We start from the raw sequence: 18551 nt of genomic DNA, 5'->3' as shown, positions 1-18551 counted from the left end.
AGGAAGAATACATTTAATGATGTATTAAATGTGCAAACTGAGTCAAAAAAAAAAGGCAGAAGGGCTGTATCGAGATGTAGGGACAAGTTCTGGATGCTACCAGATAATGCTACCAAGTTATTCTGAGAGAGAAACCTCAGGCATTTTGCATCGCTGCACACTTATTGCAAACCGTGTTAGAGACGGGCCCTCCTACAAATACAATAATTAATAAAATAACAAAATTCTGGCATCAGTTTTACGACGGGGCATCACTGGACGCCGTCTCCTGCCAGCAAGGACTCCCTGTAGGGCAGAGCCATCGCCCAGCGCGTGTGCAGACAGAGGAATGCTGTGACAACTCACCTGCACGTGGGTTCAGCAGCTCACCCACACGCACAAGTGCCTCTTTCCTGCTAGCAAGGCAGTTGCGCGAGTGAAGCAGAGAGGTTCTGCACCAATGGTTTGGGTTCTCCAAGATCCTGACATTACACAGACACCACAGGGGGGTCTACCCTGGCTGCTAAATACTGCTGGAAGCATGTGTTTCCTGGGATCCCTCTCCAGGGGTGCAACCCTGTCTGCCAGGACTCCAACGGGCTGGGAGACCACTGCACAGGGACTCATCTGGGGAAAACCCCCTCCCCGGTAGGCAGCTGCTCTCCTCCTTCCCTGGATTCCGTAGAGGACAGTGTCTGAGAGGACAGCAAGGGGTAAGGCACGTCCTCATGATGGGATAACAGGGAGACACATCTGAATTGAAAAATTCAGCGCTGCAGCGCTCCCAGCAACCCCCACTTACCGCACTCGGGGTTGCCACGTGGAGCCATCCTGGAGCAAACCAACCACCTGCCTTCCAGATGAGACTAAGCCGAGCGAGGCTGCCCGCTCCCCGGGGCGCTGCGGCGTGCTCTGACCACTACCGCTGCCTACAGAACCACACTGAAACCAGTCGCAAGGACAAAGCCAGCCTAGGGGTATTTTGGGTGTATATGGGGTTCTTGGCACCTCAGGTCTGGCTTTAACGCCCTGGTCCTGTGGTGCCCTCCTCTCGCACAGGCTGCTCCATCAATACATTTTGGTTCCCAACACCTGCCACCAGCTGGGACCTCCAGAAAGGATCCTGAACCTGGCAGCAGCTGCATTTTCCAGTGAGTCTGGAGCAGGCATGCGTATTCGGACCTTGGCTGGAAACTTACTGACCTTTGCCTACTGAAAGTGGACTCTTTGCCACCTGAAATGGCATTCTGGCAATGTCACACGTAATTTCCTACACACTTGGTACCCAAATACACTAAAACCCAGGTTGACGGGATCTGGAATTGTCCTGGGAGAGTTTGCACTACAGCAGGTTTGGTTTTTTCCATATAAGTTAAATGTGTCAAAAATGACTGTCCAAACGTGTCACAAAAGAGACATTTTCCTCAGGAATATGAGGAAGCAAAATGTTTCCCCTTTGGATTCCAGGAATATTTTTGCCTGTGAGATCTCGACTCAATCTGCTGCTCAAGATCAGTCATTTGCTTTTTAAAGGGACGATTTTGTGCCTTGAATCAGCACATCTAAGACAGCTTGAAAGATCTTACTCCAAAGCAAAGCGTGCATTGGGACAGCTCGACTTTCTGTTCCTCCGATCCTGCAGAGGCAGGAGGGTTAGCACTCGTGTGTTACTGGAGAGGGAACTGAAAGGACACACAGAGCTCTCAGATCTCAAAAATACGTTTAAAAGCCACTTGGCTCAAAAGCCAATGCAGAAAGCAAGAAATCCTCCCATCCCTGATCTTGACACGGACCCAGCTAAGTTCCTCCAAGGTTGGAAGCTGGCTGATATTGAGATCTCTCAGCCTAGAAAGCCTCTAACATCCTTGGGAGGATTAAGGAAAATACATCAGTGCCAAAACAACTGAGAAGTTTATTCCCTTTCTTCCTTACTGACAAGACTCCCTTTTTTCTTGGTGTGTATGCATGTTTTGAGCAGTTCATTTTTGTCAGCGTTTCAGAGCACAAAGGCAGGCACAGTAGGATTCCGTACGAGGGATACCAGCTTGACAGCAACAGACTTTTGATACTGCCGTGTCAGATCAGTGTCACTCTCAGGTGACGCACATTTCGATTTTGGCACATCTTTTGGACCAGATGGGAGCAGAGAGGGTGGCGTGAGCGATCCACTGTGCCAACACAGCATTGCTGTGCTCTCACAGAGGGTCTCAACCACCCACACCACCCAGCAGGACGGGGTAGGGATCTCAGGCCACCTACAAGCCAGCTGCTGTCCCTCTAAAGTCACCTGCCTAGATAAAAAATGATACCCACAACTTAGGGGATAGAAAAGCTGTAGCAGCCCAGAGATAGAGACTTAATTTATGGGCACCCAACAAGAGTCACTTCCAGGAGATTCTCCTGTCTCTGTTAAGTTGAAAACATAGGGGTTTGAGCAGGAACATGGGTAAAACAATCTTTTCAGTTCCACAGTCTCCTCAAAGGCCAATGTATCTTGCCAAAATTGGGCTGATTTGAAGAGAATAGTATTAGCATTTGCTATGCAAAAGGGCAGTTAAAAAGGGAAGAAAGTAGTTTTATTTTAACTAACTTTATTTGCCTCTAGACCTAGCTTTATTTATATTCCTTTGGTTCAAATTTAACTCCTTGGAAGCTCAATATGCCAAATTCAAGTCCCAGTTACACCAAAACAATGATAATCAGGCCTTTGGCATGTCTTGAAATACAGCAACAGGCAGAAGTGAACAGCCCTGTGCCGGGGTTTCTCCTGGATCGCTTCTCTGCCTCTCACCCCTGCCCTCACCTAAGTCAGTGTTGTAACAAAGCAAAAACCAACCAAAAACTGTCATTACCGCCAGGAACACAGGGATCTAAATGAGTTTCACATCTAAAGCAAAGGCATTAAACCAGGTAGGATTTAAAACGCGTTTACTTTTTTTGGTAGATTCCTGTTTTAGGAATTTATGTATCAAATTAGAAGGTTGTGGCTTAATTCCCATTTGCTACACTGCACACGAGGGCATAAACCAGCCGAAATCTGCAGCTGCCTTTCCTTAACTCAGGAGGGGACACAGACATACCTCTCTGTATCGCCAAAAGGATGAAGGCTTTCTGAGACCAGTTAATATTCAGGTATAATGACCAAAGCAATGGACAACTCCTTTCACTTGACTGCAACTCTTCCCCTCCATCAGGGCGTGCTGCAGCCGGCAGAGAATGAGAACCACAGCCAGCGTGGCGTGGATGTAACAGCGCTGAGACAGTCACCACGCTGGCAAAACCAAACCTGCTTTCTGTGTTCTCCAGGGACGGGGGAATAAAAGCCCATGACTACCAGCTGCATCCGAAATACCTCATTAAACGAGGGGATGTTTTTTCAATCTTAAAATCCATGCAAAAATGCCAGAGTGATGAAAGCAGAGATGGAGCTCCTTGCAGTTATTTAAACCTTGACACTAAACATATTGCCAGTCAAAAAACTTCCCTTCTGAGCCTGACAGGTTACCTTGTTAGAGTTTAAAATGAGGCTCTTTTAAGTCTCTTAAAAAAACCCCTTGAAATAGGAAGAGGCTGTTTGTGGCTTTAGTTTGAAACCACAATATATTAGCAAAAATATACAGAGCAACAAGCACAGCATTAACAGGGTCAGTGCCGAACAGCGCTGGCAAAGGCAGGGAAGAGGTGTTATAGCCAAGGGCCCTGCATTAAATTCTTGGTCTGCATCACATTCTGCCGTTGGCTGGGGATTTGTAAAGAGTGGCCCACCTAAAATACCACAGATTTTCAAACATTTTACCCTTGATGGATGACAGTTTTAGCGCCTTCTCTTCGTGGACGCTTGCATTGTGTGCTGTTGCGATGCTCTGCTGCAGCAGCGCGGAGCCCTCTGGGATACAGCGCTTGCACTGGCTTTGGATGCAACGTCTGCCAATATTCCCCATTTCCCCGTCTTTGTGGTTTTGACTGAATTCTTTATTGTTCCAAGAACACAGATTTGTGGCTTCATTTAACAAGCACTGTTAAACTACAATTTGTGAAAAAATTATGTAAGCATTTAACACTTACTTTAATTCTTTCTTAACCTCTTCATAATCAGCCTGGCCTTTCAGTTTTTCTTCCAGTTGCTTTAAAAGAAAGAAGATGGATTTAATTATTTAGGTTTTTTTCTGCAGGCTTTCAAAATAATCTTCACGTTATCCCATACATACAGCAACGCACAAGGGAGGGTTAATGGCTCATATCTGATTTGCATAGATTAGAAAACAAACTATAACCGATTCAACGTAAACACAATTATACCTCGTTCTTCCTTTGTTTACAGAGTGCCAAGCATTACAGAACTCCGTGGGTCCCAATCCGTCTGTTTGCAATGTCACTGCCATGTTCAATCAAGACATCGGGGAAGAAGGAAGTGAAAATGGGGCGGTTGGAATTTATGGAACTCATAAATGGAGTGAAGGAGCGGGATGCCTTGGCACATACTGTGTTCTTACCATGACAGTTCTCGATCACCTTATCTACGTGAAAGACTGAAGAAGCTGTTGTTGACTGGATGCCTTAGGCTTCTCCAAACAGAACAGCCGTATCAAGGTGTTGCACAAGCACCGCTTGTTGCAGTAACCAACACAATTCCACACCGGAGATGAAGCATTGAGACCCAGCAGGTCTTTTTGCTCTGGTCTACCTGACCTGGGGCAGTCTCAGTGGCTTCTTCTGGATGTGATGATGCCACAGATGTTGAAACAAACCTCCTAACACAATCCATAACGCAATGGCACACATTTGGACCTTACCTCAGAGCCCCTGTTCCCAACGACAGTGCCCATCACTACAGGATAAATGCTTTGGGAGGCCTAAACCACAGCAATACGTAATTGATGCCATTACGTTGCTTCCAGAATCCACATTAACTTCCCACTAATGATTCCTTTGCTGAGTACAGGCATACCTGATCTAAGCAAAGAACAGAGCTTCCTGCCCTGCAGCTTTCACAGATAAGCTCAAGCCAGCTCTGCTTCACTCAACTGTGGTGTTAAAACCCGCACAAAATCGCAAGGGTCACAGCAAACAGAAACAAGGACAGATCACCCTCAAAGAGAGAGCATCTGCTTTGAAAAGGAAAGGAATATATGACATGAAAAACAGGTTTGTGAGCAGGAGAGGCTGCCCTCAGTGGAGAAGGGAATTCAGGAAGCTCTGCTCTCACTCCTGCGCTCCTCGTTTGAATGCGGGAGAAGGCGGGGAAGGGCTGCTATGAACCTGGATCATTTTAGCAGACCTGTTGAAAAAGCAGCCCCATGAAGTTCTGCACCAGCCCCATCACAAGTATGTGAACGGCAGGGCTGGAACACGAACAATGAGTAGTGGGCAACCCTCAACCACGCTGCCTTCCCAAATGAGCCAGCGTGTGGGCATCGTCCCTCTCAACGTTATCCAAGGGGTACCAGCAGCCAACCTCTCCCTCAGCTCTGCGCCTCGGAATGTTTGTGGGTCTACAGCAGGGATAACCGGCTAAGTACCCTGCTCCTAAGGAAGAAAGGTACTGGAATTAATTTAAATCAAACAATATCCTGGATTAATATGTTAGATAATTCTGCAAGGACATGCTAAGAAAAAAGCCTTTTTGCAGAAATACGAAATACCTAAAAAATAACAATTCCTATTTCAAAGCAATCTTGTATTTCTTTCTGTATAGGTACGTGCTATGCTTTGAAAGAATTTCTGGAAATTTTTGGTACAAAACACCATTTGAAAAAACAAAAAGAAAAGATGTTGACAGAAGAAAGCTATTTTGGAGTCCCAGGTACTTGTGCAATGTTACAGCAGTACGGCAACCAGCAATATTTTACTCTGAATTGTATAAAAACACATACATCCATCATTCCCAAGTACCTAAGACAGAGATTGTTGCCATGGAAAATCTGCAGCTAAATGTATATTTTACTAAACAACATAAACTAACAACCGAGAAGGCAACGCCTATATATAACCTGAGCAGTGAGGCACTTGGCATCTTCCCAGTCAACGACTCCTTTAAAATGTATTAGTATGGTAATTGTCTCCAAGAACCCTGTAAAGTGCATAGAACACAGTACAACAAAGGTTCAAGCTGTGAGACAATCTGGAGGAACTAATATCTTGCACTAAATAGCAACCTGGTTAATTCAGACAAAAGATATTCTAAGATCCTCCCTCGGCGCTAACGCAGGGCACCAGGGGGCAGGAGGAACGGGCTGGGGGCATCGCAAATAGTCCACGTTCGAGAATCGTTGGGCATTTGCTGTATGAACGACCCACGTTAGAGCACAGACGGGCTGGGTGCTCTGTTGTGTTATTTAAAAAAGAATAAACTCATCACTGAATAATTAACTGAAGGCTCAGGTAAATCAGCATCAATGGCCTTAAAACACTTAAAAAACCCCGTTAGACTGCTGCCATAGTTTAATCAACTAAACCCCCATATTTAATTACTCTAGGTTATCGGCTGTCTCTGCTAACCAGGACTGTTGCATTTTAACTGTGCAGTAGGGAAGCTACACAGAACAAACAAAGGGTTAATATAATTATAGTTAGAAAAGTCCCATTACTAGAGGACATATTTTGATTATTAGATCAGATGAAGAAGCAATAATTTTGAAAGTATTTCTGTATTGTTTCATTAAGTCACGGAGCATTAAAGAATTTCCCCAAGATACGGGCTAAGAACATCGCTTTAATTTGTGACACCGAGATGGGGTTTTTGGAAACAACCATCACAATTCCAGCATTTTTAGAAGCAATTTCTCTATAATCAAATTTGAGATCGACACATCGCTGCTGAGACTGGGTGCTTTGCACAACAGACCTCAGAGATGTTCTCACAGCATTTTGGGGTAAAAGTACGTCTTTTGAAATATTTGTATAGTGCAAGAAATAAGGTTAAAGAGGGCTGAAATGACTCAAACTTTATCAATGGAGTCACGGCATCAGACGCCATCAACAGGAGCCAAAATACCAGGCATTAGCTGGGCAAGGCTCTGAGAAATGGAAGGAGATTACTGAAATGGAAATCAAAGCCTTGCTCTGTCATTTCTGTGATCCTGTTCCCTTTGAAGTTAACGGCTAAACTAATACTGACCTCCTCAGGAACACGTTTTATTCCAGGCAAATCTGTCAAGTGCAAGGACTTGAGATATTTTCTACCAGGCTTTGTGAAAAAATTACAAACCGCCTGTAGCAGGGGTGTAGCCAGAGAAATGTATCCCTAAAAACCAGCCCAGCTCCTGCCCTCTCACAAAGAGGTGCCCACATGGGGAGAGATGGGCAGGGACCGATACCACCAATGGAGGAACCCAATGGGTGTCCCTGGCTCTACTGAATGTTCATAAACCTCCTGCAGGGCTGTCCCAAAACACATGGGAATTACACTAAAAACAACACTCCAGCTTTCACCCTAAACAGGGATTTATCCACACGAACCGTGCTACACCAGAGCAAAACCAGTAACCACCAAAAAAGGTCAGAATTAGAACGATCTGTAAGAGTTTCAACAGAACATTAAATCATTCTGATAGAGGAAAGCTACCCACGCCAGTCAGGGCTAAGTGGGCAACGTCAGCCTCCTGCTATCAAAACCCACCCAGACTATAAAACCTGCAAAACTATGAAAGCTTTCATGGAATAGATAAATTTATCTTGTTTACACTCTGACGCTCTTAGATGTTAGAACAATGAGAGGGACAGGAGTTTCAGGGAACTGATTCATAACACATGTCAGGAAACATCTCTCAGGCTTGCGGATAGATCAGAACTGAGCGGGCTGCAGCACGGAGAGAGCGAAGCTGCTGAAGGAAAGGTGAAAGGGTCACTCACAAAATCGTCAGCTGCTTCTTCTGGTTTTAGCATAGCTCTACTGCTATGCAAATGAGTGCAGGACCGGGCCGCTAATTATAAATGGGAATTACTGTGCAGCAAATATACAGGTTAAAAAAAATAATTAAATGGTTATTAAGGCTAAAAATCTTTCTCTCTGTGTCTTGGTTTTATGCTCTAAATGACACACTTCATTTTCCAGAGGAGAGAACTGGAGGGGGTGGCAGGTAAATGTAAAGACAGACCACAGTGCAATAAAGATCCCTGCCAAATCTGCAATAGCAGAATGGGAATTAAATGTTTTAAAACCCAAGAAGGCTTTTCTGCACCTTTTCCATTCAGCTATTGCACTACATTTCCATAGTGAATATCTGTTGGGTTTTGTTGGTGGTTTTGACTCTAGAGGCGGTCGTGTTCTGCAAAAACACATTTCAGAACAGTGAGAACCAGGTAAATTAAAACTGAACAAAATTGTGATCACTTCGATCTAACACCACAGAAACTGGAATTCAACAGCATCCTGAAGAAGGTTTTAGGGTGCCTCTCAGAACCACAGAAAGCTCCCACCAGTAAACCCCAGCGTGGTACGTCGGTGATGCCCTGCGGGAGCCGTGGCACCCAGCACGCAGCCTTACTTTCAGCGTGCTGTTCTTGGCGGTCAGCTGCTGCTCCAGCTGCGAGATCTGGCTGCTGGAGTTCTCCCGCAGCTTGGTGAGGCTGCCCTGGAGTCTCTGGACATCTTCTACCAGCTGGGCGATCTCCCGCTCCTTCGCAGCCAGCTCCACTTCCAGGCTGGACCTCGTTAGCACCTCGATGGCCTGCTCCTGATGTGAAAAGAAGCGTTAGACCACATAAATAAAACAAGACCACGAGTTTGAATTCAGGGCAGTTTGGTAAGGACCAAGCACAGCATCGAGTAGCACGAGAGACAGAAACAGCTTCTAAATCTGGGACTCCTGTGATTGACAGAGTGGATCTCAAAGTTGAAGCTTTCTACTCCCCGGGACAGCTCGTTGGTAGAACGGAAATAATGGAGACAATAAATTTCCCTGTTTCATAAGCGGGCTGGAAAGATGCAACCGTGGAAGTCAAAGGATTCTATTTAGATCTATTCATTATTAATAGTCCAAATGCTTTGACAACTATGAAAATCCGTGCTTACAAAATACTAATCAGATAAAATATTCTGAAGTAATGGAGCAGAATTTCTTAATCAGGCACGGCGGAGTCCTGCGCCTTTGGCTCTCCGCATGCACGCTACGTGGTTCAGGCAAAATTGTCAAAATTGCCCCAAACTACTGTCTCCAATGAATTTGCTCCTTGCATGGAAATGGTTCGCTGTTAACATGACTGCTGGCAACCAAAGCCTCTCCCCTCCAGGGATGGAAACAGATACAACAGCCCTAAGACAAGGCCATTCTCCCTATGGCCTCGACTTCCAGCAAATCCCTTTCCTAAATCAGGATCTTTCCTCCTCCAGTTTCCCATGGCCACAAAATCGCCCTCAAGCCTGAAAATTCCTCACTAGCCTAATTTTCCACTAGGACAAGAAGTGAGAGAGGACAGAGAAGTTAAGAAGAAGGCAGACATATTCAGAGAAGATAATACAGACTAATTGTACCACGTCTTTTGTCTCCTTTGGTGTTAATAAGTGATCAACAGCTATAATGCACCGGAGAGCTCTGAACCTCTCTTCCATGAAGAGCATAAGGAAATCCTCGTGCAGATCAGGGCAGCACCAGGCAGCCCTAGGATAAACTCATGTTCCATTAAAAAGCCTAAACCATGTCTTATTAAGGTTAATGGCTGTTCTTCAGAAAGCACCAGTGATGTAGGGAAGAATCTATTTACCAAGAGAGACAACGATCATGAGCGTTAAACCAAAGATTCTGTGGTGAAGGAGCTGAAAACTCAGCTCATTGATGCTATCACCCAAGCACTCTCCTTACAGTTCGAGATGACACTGCAGCAGATTGATAAATACTCCGTACCCTCTCCTCTGGAAAATACAGGCACAGCAAAATACCTTTCCCATATCTGCTAAACACTCAGCGTGATTCTCAGGTCCTCCACACCACTGCGTCTCAGAAAGCTCCATGTACAAATGGCAGTTAACAACGCTCTCCTATTACACTGAATTATACTTTTAACTTGAAAAAACCTCTAATTTGCTTGCATGAAACATCACAAGTTGTATAATCATCTGCTGCTTGTGCCTATTGAGACTAGAACGCAGAGTCTGAAATAAGATAGATAATGATCATTTTCATCCTGCAGTAGTTGTCATATTAAATATAAATGAAGTGCAGAAGTACTATTAAATACAAGAAAGACCTGATGTTAAAATAATGATAAGACTAGGACACGAGATAGGGAGAGGCAGGTAATTCAGAGGTACAAGTGATATTCAGACTTTCTATTTCTTTATTTGCTGTTTAGCAGCCTGCTTGTCTCTCTTTTGACTTCTCTGAGGAAACACTGCCTCGTATTAACAGACGATCAGACAGATCTGGGGGACTTAGGGTTTGTTACTCATTCCCTGCTTTTAAAGGCAGCCACGTGTTCCTGTGAGATCAGCGTCGGGCACGTATATGGCTCGCAACGAAAAAGCACTATAAGGAGTGAGATTTCTTTTGTTTAAGTCTGCTGCTTAGAAGTAGAACTAAATTTCACGTAATTGTGTTTTTACATTTAGATACTCTTATTTCTCCTTTGGTAATGAAAAATGAAAATCATCTGCCCGCTCATCTGCGATACCTGTTCCCCGGGGACTGGCTGGAGCCCGGGAGCAGCGTTCTGTGCCCACGAGGGCCGAGCTCAGCGCTGCCAGGCTCCCCACGCAGCGGCGCCTGCTTTGTTTGGGAACACGCAGGGCAGGCCACAACCAGCCAAATCCTCAGGAGTACAAGATACCTTCTCCATTTTCTAAGCTCCTTTTGTTGGATTTCGAGCTGTAACTCTGAGTTAGAGGTATATTCAGTGAAAATCGGAGTGATGCTGACTGCATTTCCAGTTCCTCTGACAGCAGCGGGTCCCGCTGATGCCGCCGGCACCGGGCAGAGCTGCTCCCCTCGCTCAGACGCGACGCTGCTGTGCCCACCAGGCAGGCGTGTGCTGATGGCCACCAAGGCACTCTTTGTCATACTGCACTGCTGCCTTTATTTTCCCTCTGCTGATGCTCCTACCAATGTAAAATTATTCCTGAGAGGTGCTGCTGTCCGCCTGGTCCGGCAGCCGCGGAGAGCAATGGATCACCATAACCACAGAGCAGAGTCAGCCCTGTCCTTCCCATTGCCTTCTGCAGCCACCAACCCCCTCAGAAGTTCGACCAAACCACAATCTCAACGGACCACAATTCTGTTTCAGTTAAAATATTACCCCGAAGAGATATTTTTATAGCTGGGAGCATAATTTGAGAGTGCTGTACTGCAGGAATGTCAAGAACCTGTACGAGTCAGTAAATGTTTTCTCTCACCACATCAGGTGCCTTCTGGATCTGCGTAGCCAGCTGGAGAGATTTGTTAGCTGACGAGAGCTGCTCCCTTAAGGTCTCTGCCTCTCTCTGAGCCACCTCTGCCCTCTGAAGGAAATGAAAACGGGTGAAAAGAGAAAGTACATTCAGTTTAACAACTGACAATTATTACAAGAACATTCATCAATTCATGCCTGACTGAATATAATTGATTTTCCTAAACACTCAACCTAATAAATGTTAGAAAAAAACATAGAATGTGATGGATTTTTATTTTAAACAGTACAAGGAAGAAATAATTGAGCGATTATGACAGTAATTTAACGCTAGGAGCAAGGAATCCCCTGCTGATACTAATGCTGCGGCCCACTGAATTTCCCAGACTGAATAAATACAAGTGGAAATGGAGTCTTTTTATTCAATTTCTTTCTATTCTCACAGACCAAGCAGATTTTATTGCAAGGTTCCTCCTGGGAGTAATTCTCACGGGTAAATGCTGAATTAAAAGATATTCTGACCATTCTCTCTAACACACAGACAATGTTGTGGGCTGTCTTTCTTCAGTAATTATTTCCCCAAACACGAATTGTTAGATTCGGTCCTTTCAGCAGGTCTATTTATTCCACAATATTTAACCCTAAACTGACAATTTTTCACAGATCAGTTACCAACTGCCGAGGATTTATGCAATATCTGATAAGCCTATGACTCGCCTGCCAGAAAAAATTCCCATACAAATATGGAATAACGACAGAAAGCAGAAAGCTGGAATTATGAGGAGAGATTGGCTCTACGAGCATTTGGGCAGAGACAGATGGATGGGTAACTTCAGGCAATAAATAGCCACAAAGTCCTTCCCATACCGTGTGGAAGCTTCTGTTAAGAAAGTGGAACAAAACCTGGTTGTTTTTCCAGCGTGTATTCCTCTCCTCTCTCTTCTCTCTCCTTTTTGTACAAACATTTGGTTTCTTTTTACAGAACCCCGTTGCTCACCTCTGTGAGCGATGCTTGCTCTTCACCTGAGCTACTCCATGCAAATCGTGCTGCGCTTGCAGCTGAAAAAAGCTAAAATCATTTCCTGCCTCCACTTCCAAGACGCCCCCAGCTCCTCCAAACACGCCAACTGCAACCAACCCAGGTCAAGAATCTTCCTTATCAAATTTTACATTGATGGGTCCCTTCCTTTACTAACTAATAAATTCATTTTTAAGCCACCAAATATTTCTGGGTGCCAGACTCCCTGCTTTTTTTTCAGCTAATCCTTTTGAAACCTAAGCCATCTAAAATAGCAAAAAATCAACCCCGTATCCCTGCATGTGCGCGGTCTTTGACTCACCAGTCAAAGCAGAGACTCTGCATGTGTAATCAATCAGTAAACTAACAGCAATCAAATACTAAATGCATCATCTGCGCTATTTGCTCACAACATTATATTAAATGATTTTGCATAGGTTCTAGAACTGCAATTAAAATGCCATTGTCAAAAGTACAGCAATACAGCCCCAATAATCAAGAGCGTGGGACACAGCCAATTGTGTGCATAGAAAAACGGCAGCAGCGTTAGAAAGGCACAAAAAGAGAAAGTTTATATTATTTATACAGTTGGGTAATATTAGAATAAAGCCTGAGTTAACGATACAGATTGAGATAAATTGTTTTCTCACCCTGCATTAGCTGTGGATGTACCTACACCGATCTAATAACTGCTCAGCAACTCCGGCAGAGCGGGACAAGTTCCTGCACTGGGGTGCTCGCTCCTGCATCCGCTGCTGGATAAGTAATGGCTTTTGCAGCCTTAAGCGATTCTGCTGATGGCTTCCATTCACAGCAGCGCTGTTTGGAGGTTCTATTCAGCTTGCATGCAAGCAAACCACAGAGGAGATTTCTAATAGCTGTTACATCTGCGCAGACCGTGAGCTGTCAGTGCCCTTTCTGCACAGTCTCCCCAGCGACTCACAACACCTGTGGTAATCCTGCCAGGAATATCAGACAGGATTCCATACCATCCATGGTTAAAATACATCCACAGAAACTTTGGGCAGTTCTATTTGGGAAGTACTGCTCAATTTTTCTTTTTTTTTTTTTTTTCCCCCAGAACGGAAGCTTTTTAGAGACAGAATTACAGATGAGTTCAGCGTCTGGAAAGGACTTTGGGTGCTACTGCAATATAAATTATAAATGACAGACAAAAACCTGTTAAGAGGATGGTACAGTTTCAAAACCGAGCACTTCAAAGTTTCACAAAGCTGACCTTGAGGCTGTGGGTATGTCCGGCCACCCCGGGGCGCAGGGCTTTGGGAGGCTGGAACTGCACACCATCGCTTTCTCCCCCTAATTCACTCAGCTCTTGGGACGGGTATTGCTCGGTGAATGAATATTTTGCTTTGTCCTCCTTGTTCCACATGTGACCTCCGCGTTTTTTTCCCTGCAAGCTAATCCCCCTCTCCTCTGCCGATAGGATCAATCTCTTCCTTACGGGCTGCACGCTGCTTCCCCCCACCAAGGGATCCAAGTGCTTCGGCAGCGTTAGCGACTGCCCCGGTACAACCCCTTGTGAGCCGCACGGGTTCACTGCCATCGGGTGCTCTGCACGGCATCGCCCACAGCCTCACCCCGCAGCGTTTGGCCCTTCCTCACCCCCTTGGCAGCACCCAGGACCCCACACAGCGCCCCTGCAACAGCCTTTGGGTTGGCCTCTCTGCCTCCCACCCCACTCTGCTTGGCACTTTGTCCCCTCCCTAATTCATCCTGGCTGCTGGCACACCATTCCCATCTTCTCCAAGCTTCACAGTGCCTTTAGCTTCAGGCAGGCAAAAGCCAGCTCGTAGCTCGCACGACCTAACCAACACGCACAAATTCCAGAATTAGCCTTACCCATACAATTTCCTCCTTCTTCTTCTCGTTTCTGCTCCTCAAACGTCCTTGCAGCTGCCCCGTCCCAGTCCTTCTCCCTCTCCTGCCCTACCACGAACCTCCTTCTCCTCCTCCTGCTCTCCCGTCGATGCTGCCCGTTTCCCCGTGGTGGCAGGGACAGTCGGGCAGAGCGTTTCCCTCCCCGTCAAGGTGCCACTGACCCTTACGTTACAGCCGGGAGAGGAAAACCTGGCTGGTTAATGTTCACCCAGCCGGCGCAGCGACCGACTGCGGCGTGCGCGGGACAGGCATGGACATCAAAGCCAACAAATTCAAACCAGATCCTGTTGGTTTGTCTGAACTCTTTTTTCTTCTCGGATTCTTATAGGCTGGCCAGGCTCGGGGCTTTGCTTTTTTTTTATTTTTTTTATTTATTTCTTTGCTACTTGGAACGGCAGAAGATACAACCCTGAGAAAAAGGCACCCCCGCCCTCATCGCGCGCCAAGCCCCTTCTCTTGGCTATGGGCACAGCAGGCTTCTCACCAGAACAGCAGCAACAACTTCTCACATGTGGGGAAAACTGGATTTTTTCCCCTAATCTTGCTCTTAGAAATGATTGAACAATTTTTCCTGAAATAAGAAAAGAGAGTGCAGCCAGAAGCAGATGCCCAGTATGGAAAATGGCTTAAACCTAGCGCTCTTTCACAACTTGGGAGCCCCTGGAAAGCTCACGCAATCTTCTCTCTGTGGGAAACTGTCCCACTTTGGCCAAGGACTACGTATGCCATCCTACAGTCGCTTTTCATCAGTCAGCGCTAGAATTCCCAGTTTCTTACTTCCAAATCTACTCCGCACAGCCTAGAAACCCCATGGTGACCATCGACAGTCATGCTGCTGGCCCTGGCAGAGACCACGCAAACCTAGCGCTGTCTAAAAATGCTGTTTTCCCAGACAGTTCAGTGCTACAACTCCTCCTCATTTCTACATGGCTATTTTTCTAGCATGGAGCTCCCTCCTTGGTAACAAAATACTTCAGAATACTTTCATTCTCCTGAACAGAGAAGGCAAATGTTGCCCTGCTCTCGGCAAACCCAGCAGGTCACGACCGTAACGCTGCCACACTTCCTACACAGAAAACAGAAAAAAAAGGCCATACACAATATATCCAGTTTATATTATTCTCATTGTTTCCTGACAAGATAATGAATAGCATGAGCCGAGTACTCCTTCTTACAGAGAAATGTTAATCCGATCAAAGACCAGTGATGTGAAGAGCAACACGAGATACTTACAAGCCGTAAAGTATAACCTTTCCCTTGAAGTCCCACCAGCCAAATTGTATTTCCTAATCACACGCTGAGGTGCTATACGTGGCACAATCCTCCTATGGGCTATGGGTGCGTACTGCCACACGGAATTTGGCTGAATGAATGAGCCTGGTTACGGCAGTCATCACCATGCTTGGTTTTAAGTGCGTGAAGCTGATGTTCTTCCTCGCAAACTGCTGCGAAAGCTCTGTCTCTCGGAGTACGAGATCAATTAAAGCACATCAGTCCAACGGGCTTTCATTCTCTAACTTTTGAGCTACAAAACTTTCTCATACAATCTTTAGATGGCCCTCGCTTTCACTGAACAGCAGCAAGGTTATCGGAAAACCTGCGACACAAGAGATGTGCTGAGGGTCTGGCTCCCATTTTTTCCAGCACTGGAGAATTACATGAAAAAAAGAAGAAAACCTCCAGAAATATCAGAGGTTGCACCGTCTCCATTCCTGTCTTCAGGCTATGGCACTTTCCTTTGAGGCCGCCAGATCAATGTATTCCCAATGGAAACCCAAGTGCTTACAGGAAACATTATTCCTGTTTGAATGGAAATAATAATAATAAGCAAATTTTGCCTTTATCAAGCACTTCTCTGCGCAAGGATCCCAATGTGCTTCACTAAGTCAATGGAATTATTCCCATTTCACAGACAGCGCGATCCCAGATTAGCGATGCCCTCACCCGCTCTGAGTTCAGCAGGCGATGCCGCACCACGTGAGCAGAGGGCCCAGCTCATCGCAAAGGGGCCACAAATCAAACGCGAACCCTTGGGCAGCGTTTGTGGGCAGCATCTGTGCCAGCTGCGGTGAAGACAGAGGAGTGGTGGCAGGATGAACACCCTCCTCCGATGGAACGTAAGGACAAGGGCTGCACTGCCGCTGGGTTTGTTATGGCCGAGTCAGAGCGAAACCCTCCTGTGTACGCTCGCACCGCCCATACCGTGGGGTGTTCATGTTGCTGAGGGAAAGAGAAGGATTTATCCCATCTGCTGCTCAAAATCACACATATTTTATAGCAATCACACTGAGCGGGAACATCTTTTAAAACCCTTTTCCAATGTGAATTCGTTACAGACAGGAAAGTACTGTACCCAAGGAAATAAAAAGTAACCTTGAGAAAGGCAGTCCTGCTGAAATGCCCTGGTGAGGTTTCCTTTCTCCTTCTACATCAGACATTGGTTTATGTATTTTAGTAGCAGTCTGGTTCCACAAAATGCTTAAACTCACTGACTCTTTCTCTACAGATCTGAAAATCCAACACTACATTTCTTCAGAGTAACCGGTACCGATCCAGTCGAGATGCTTCAATAAACAGTTCTGCATTTAGAAAGAAGAGTTGCGCTCGGTTAACAACAGAAGTTTCTATATTTGACTTTCATTCCTCAGAAAAAGCCAGGAGTAGAAATCTGGGAGCACTACCTGCGCTGTGAAGACGGAAAGAAAACCAATGGGAATATTTTGCTTTTCCAAAGGAACAACCTAATTCTTTCTCTACATTTTTCACAATACAGTGCACCAAATAAATGCCCTCTGTTCTTTTTCAGTTATCACACCCCAAATCAAAAGATGCCTCTGTCCGAGTCTGATTTTGAGATCTATTTCCTCCTTCTCAGTATTAAAACACAACAGCCCAGGATCAACCAACCCTAACCAAAGTTCTTCTCTGTTTCTTTTAAAAGTGAAAAAGCACTTTTTTTTTCAGGAAGCCCACTAGAATTTATTTTTAAGCAATGTGAACTGAACGTATGAAGCCAGTAAACAGGTCTGGACGCACCGTGGCATAAGACCATGAACCTAGACTCAATATTAAACCTTAAAACGAGCCTCCCTTTCTCTGTCTCTTTAAAAAAAAAAAATTAATTTCCAAAGTATTTTTGGTTTTCACAACACAGGAATTGTTCTTTTCGACAGAAACCTCATTTTTTGTCATGCACAACTGGGTGATTCCAGGATGCTGGATAAAGTATAGAAACAGTGCATAATTCAATAATAAATTTGTCACCCCGAAGACTCAGGACTTGAACCGCATCAGCCACAAATGCTGATGAAAAAGGTGCAGACTCGAAAAGGTACAGAAAATCGCTAACTATAAAGATGCGTATAACACACACATTGGCACCACTGTAGCTGTTGCAAATGCAGAGAGCTACGTGGGGGCTTCATTAACCCCACTGATTGGAAATGATAATATTCTGGGAATCAAACAATAAAAAATTCAAAGATGCTATATCCCAAACTATGATAAATCATTTATTTTGACAAGTAAGGGTAGTTTAGTTTTAATTATTTATTATTATACTTCGTAGCGTATCAGAAAATGTGCAGTGATTTATAGTGCAAAATGAAATCTTAATAAAACGAGTCCCTTCCCCAAACTGCAGCATTATTAAATCTTCATGGGAACGCGAGGGTGAACTCTGGGGTTATTTTGTTATCGAGCTGGTGGGTTAGTAAAGTAAAAACAAGGTATTCCTACTGCAGACAGTTATATTCTGACTCCAGCCTGTACTCACCAGGCTGTATGAGTGACACAGGGGTGAGCAAAGGACCGGTGAGGGGTAACGGAGCCCTGGATCTGCCGACGTCCTGCAGACGATGCTACTGCATCGGCTTCTGCCTTCACAGCCCTATTATTGGCGCCTGTTCCAGAGCGAGCGGCTCCTCTCTGGCAGGTGCAGGCAGACCAACCACAGTAATGGACATCCCTGGCCATTTTGCAGCAGTTTACGGCTCTTGGAACTGCCAACTGGAAGGGTTACAGGCCACCATGGGCACCCACTCCCAGCCAGGACCACGCATCCCAACAGCCGGTGTAAACCATGTACTTAAACCACTCTGCTTGAGCTTTGTTGGCCTGAATGAGACCAGCCCTCCTGCAAAACCCAACTCAAGACCCTGGATTAACCGCACCGAGAGCCTGGATTAGCAGCTGAAGAAGGCTGTTAGCGCAGCTCCCGCCACCCCTCACTCCATCTGGCTCCGCTCAAGTGAGGGATTTGTTTCTCTCTTGGTTGGGGTTAGATAGAAAATTCAGTTCATGCCTTGTGTTACTGATGCGACGGAGAGAAATCCAT

General features: G+C 45.5%; 1 protein-coding gene across 7 annotated transcripts in view; it reads right to left on the bottom strand.

The window, feature by feature from the left end:
* CUX1 (cut like homeobox 1) overlaps nucleotides 1-18551 on the bottom strand; it is a 253548-nt gene that overhangs the window by 72083 nt on the left and 162914 nt on the right. For all 7 annotated transcript variants that reach the window (XM_054085416.1, XM_054085410.1, XM_054085411.1 and 4 more), the window contains exons 10-12: nucleotides 11306-11410; nucleotides 8466-8654; nucleotides 4045-4103 (exon numbers count right to left, since the gene is read on the bottom strand). In XM_054085416.1, the coding sequence (XP_053941391.1) occupies nucleotides 4045-4103; nucleotides 8466-8654; nucleotides 11306-11410 (353 nt within the window). The remainder of the gene's footprint in view (nucleotides 1-4044; nucleotides 4104-8465; nucleotides 8655-11305; nucleotides 11411-18551) is intronic.

Source organism: Cuculus canorus, chromosome 20 (assembly GCF_017976375.1).
Source record: "Cuculus canorus isolate bCucCan1 chromosome 20, bCucCan1.pri, whole genome shotgun sequence".
In the NCBI taxonomy this organism is placed as follows: Eukaryota; Metazoa; Chordata; class Aves; order Cuculiformes; family Cuculidae; genus Cuculus; species Cuculus canorus.
The sequence above is the reverse complement of the archived record's forward strand: the minus strand, read 5'-3'. Positions and strand labels throughout refer to the sequence as shown.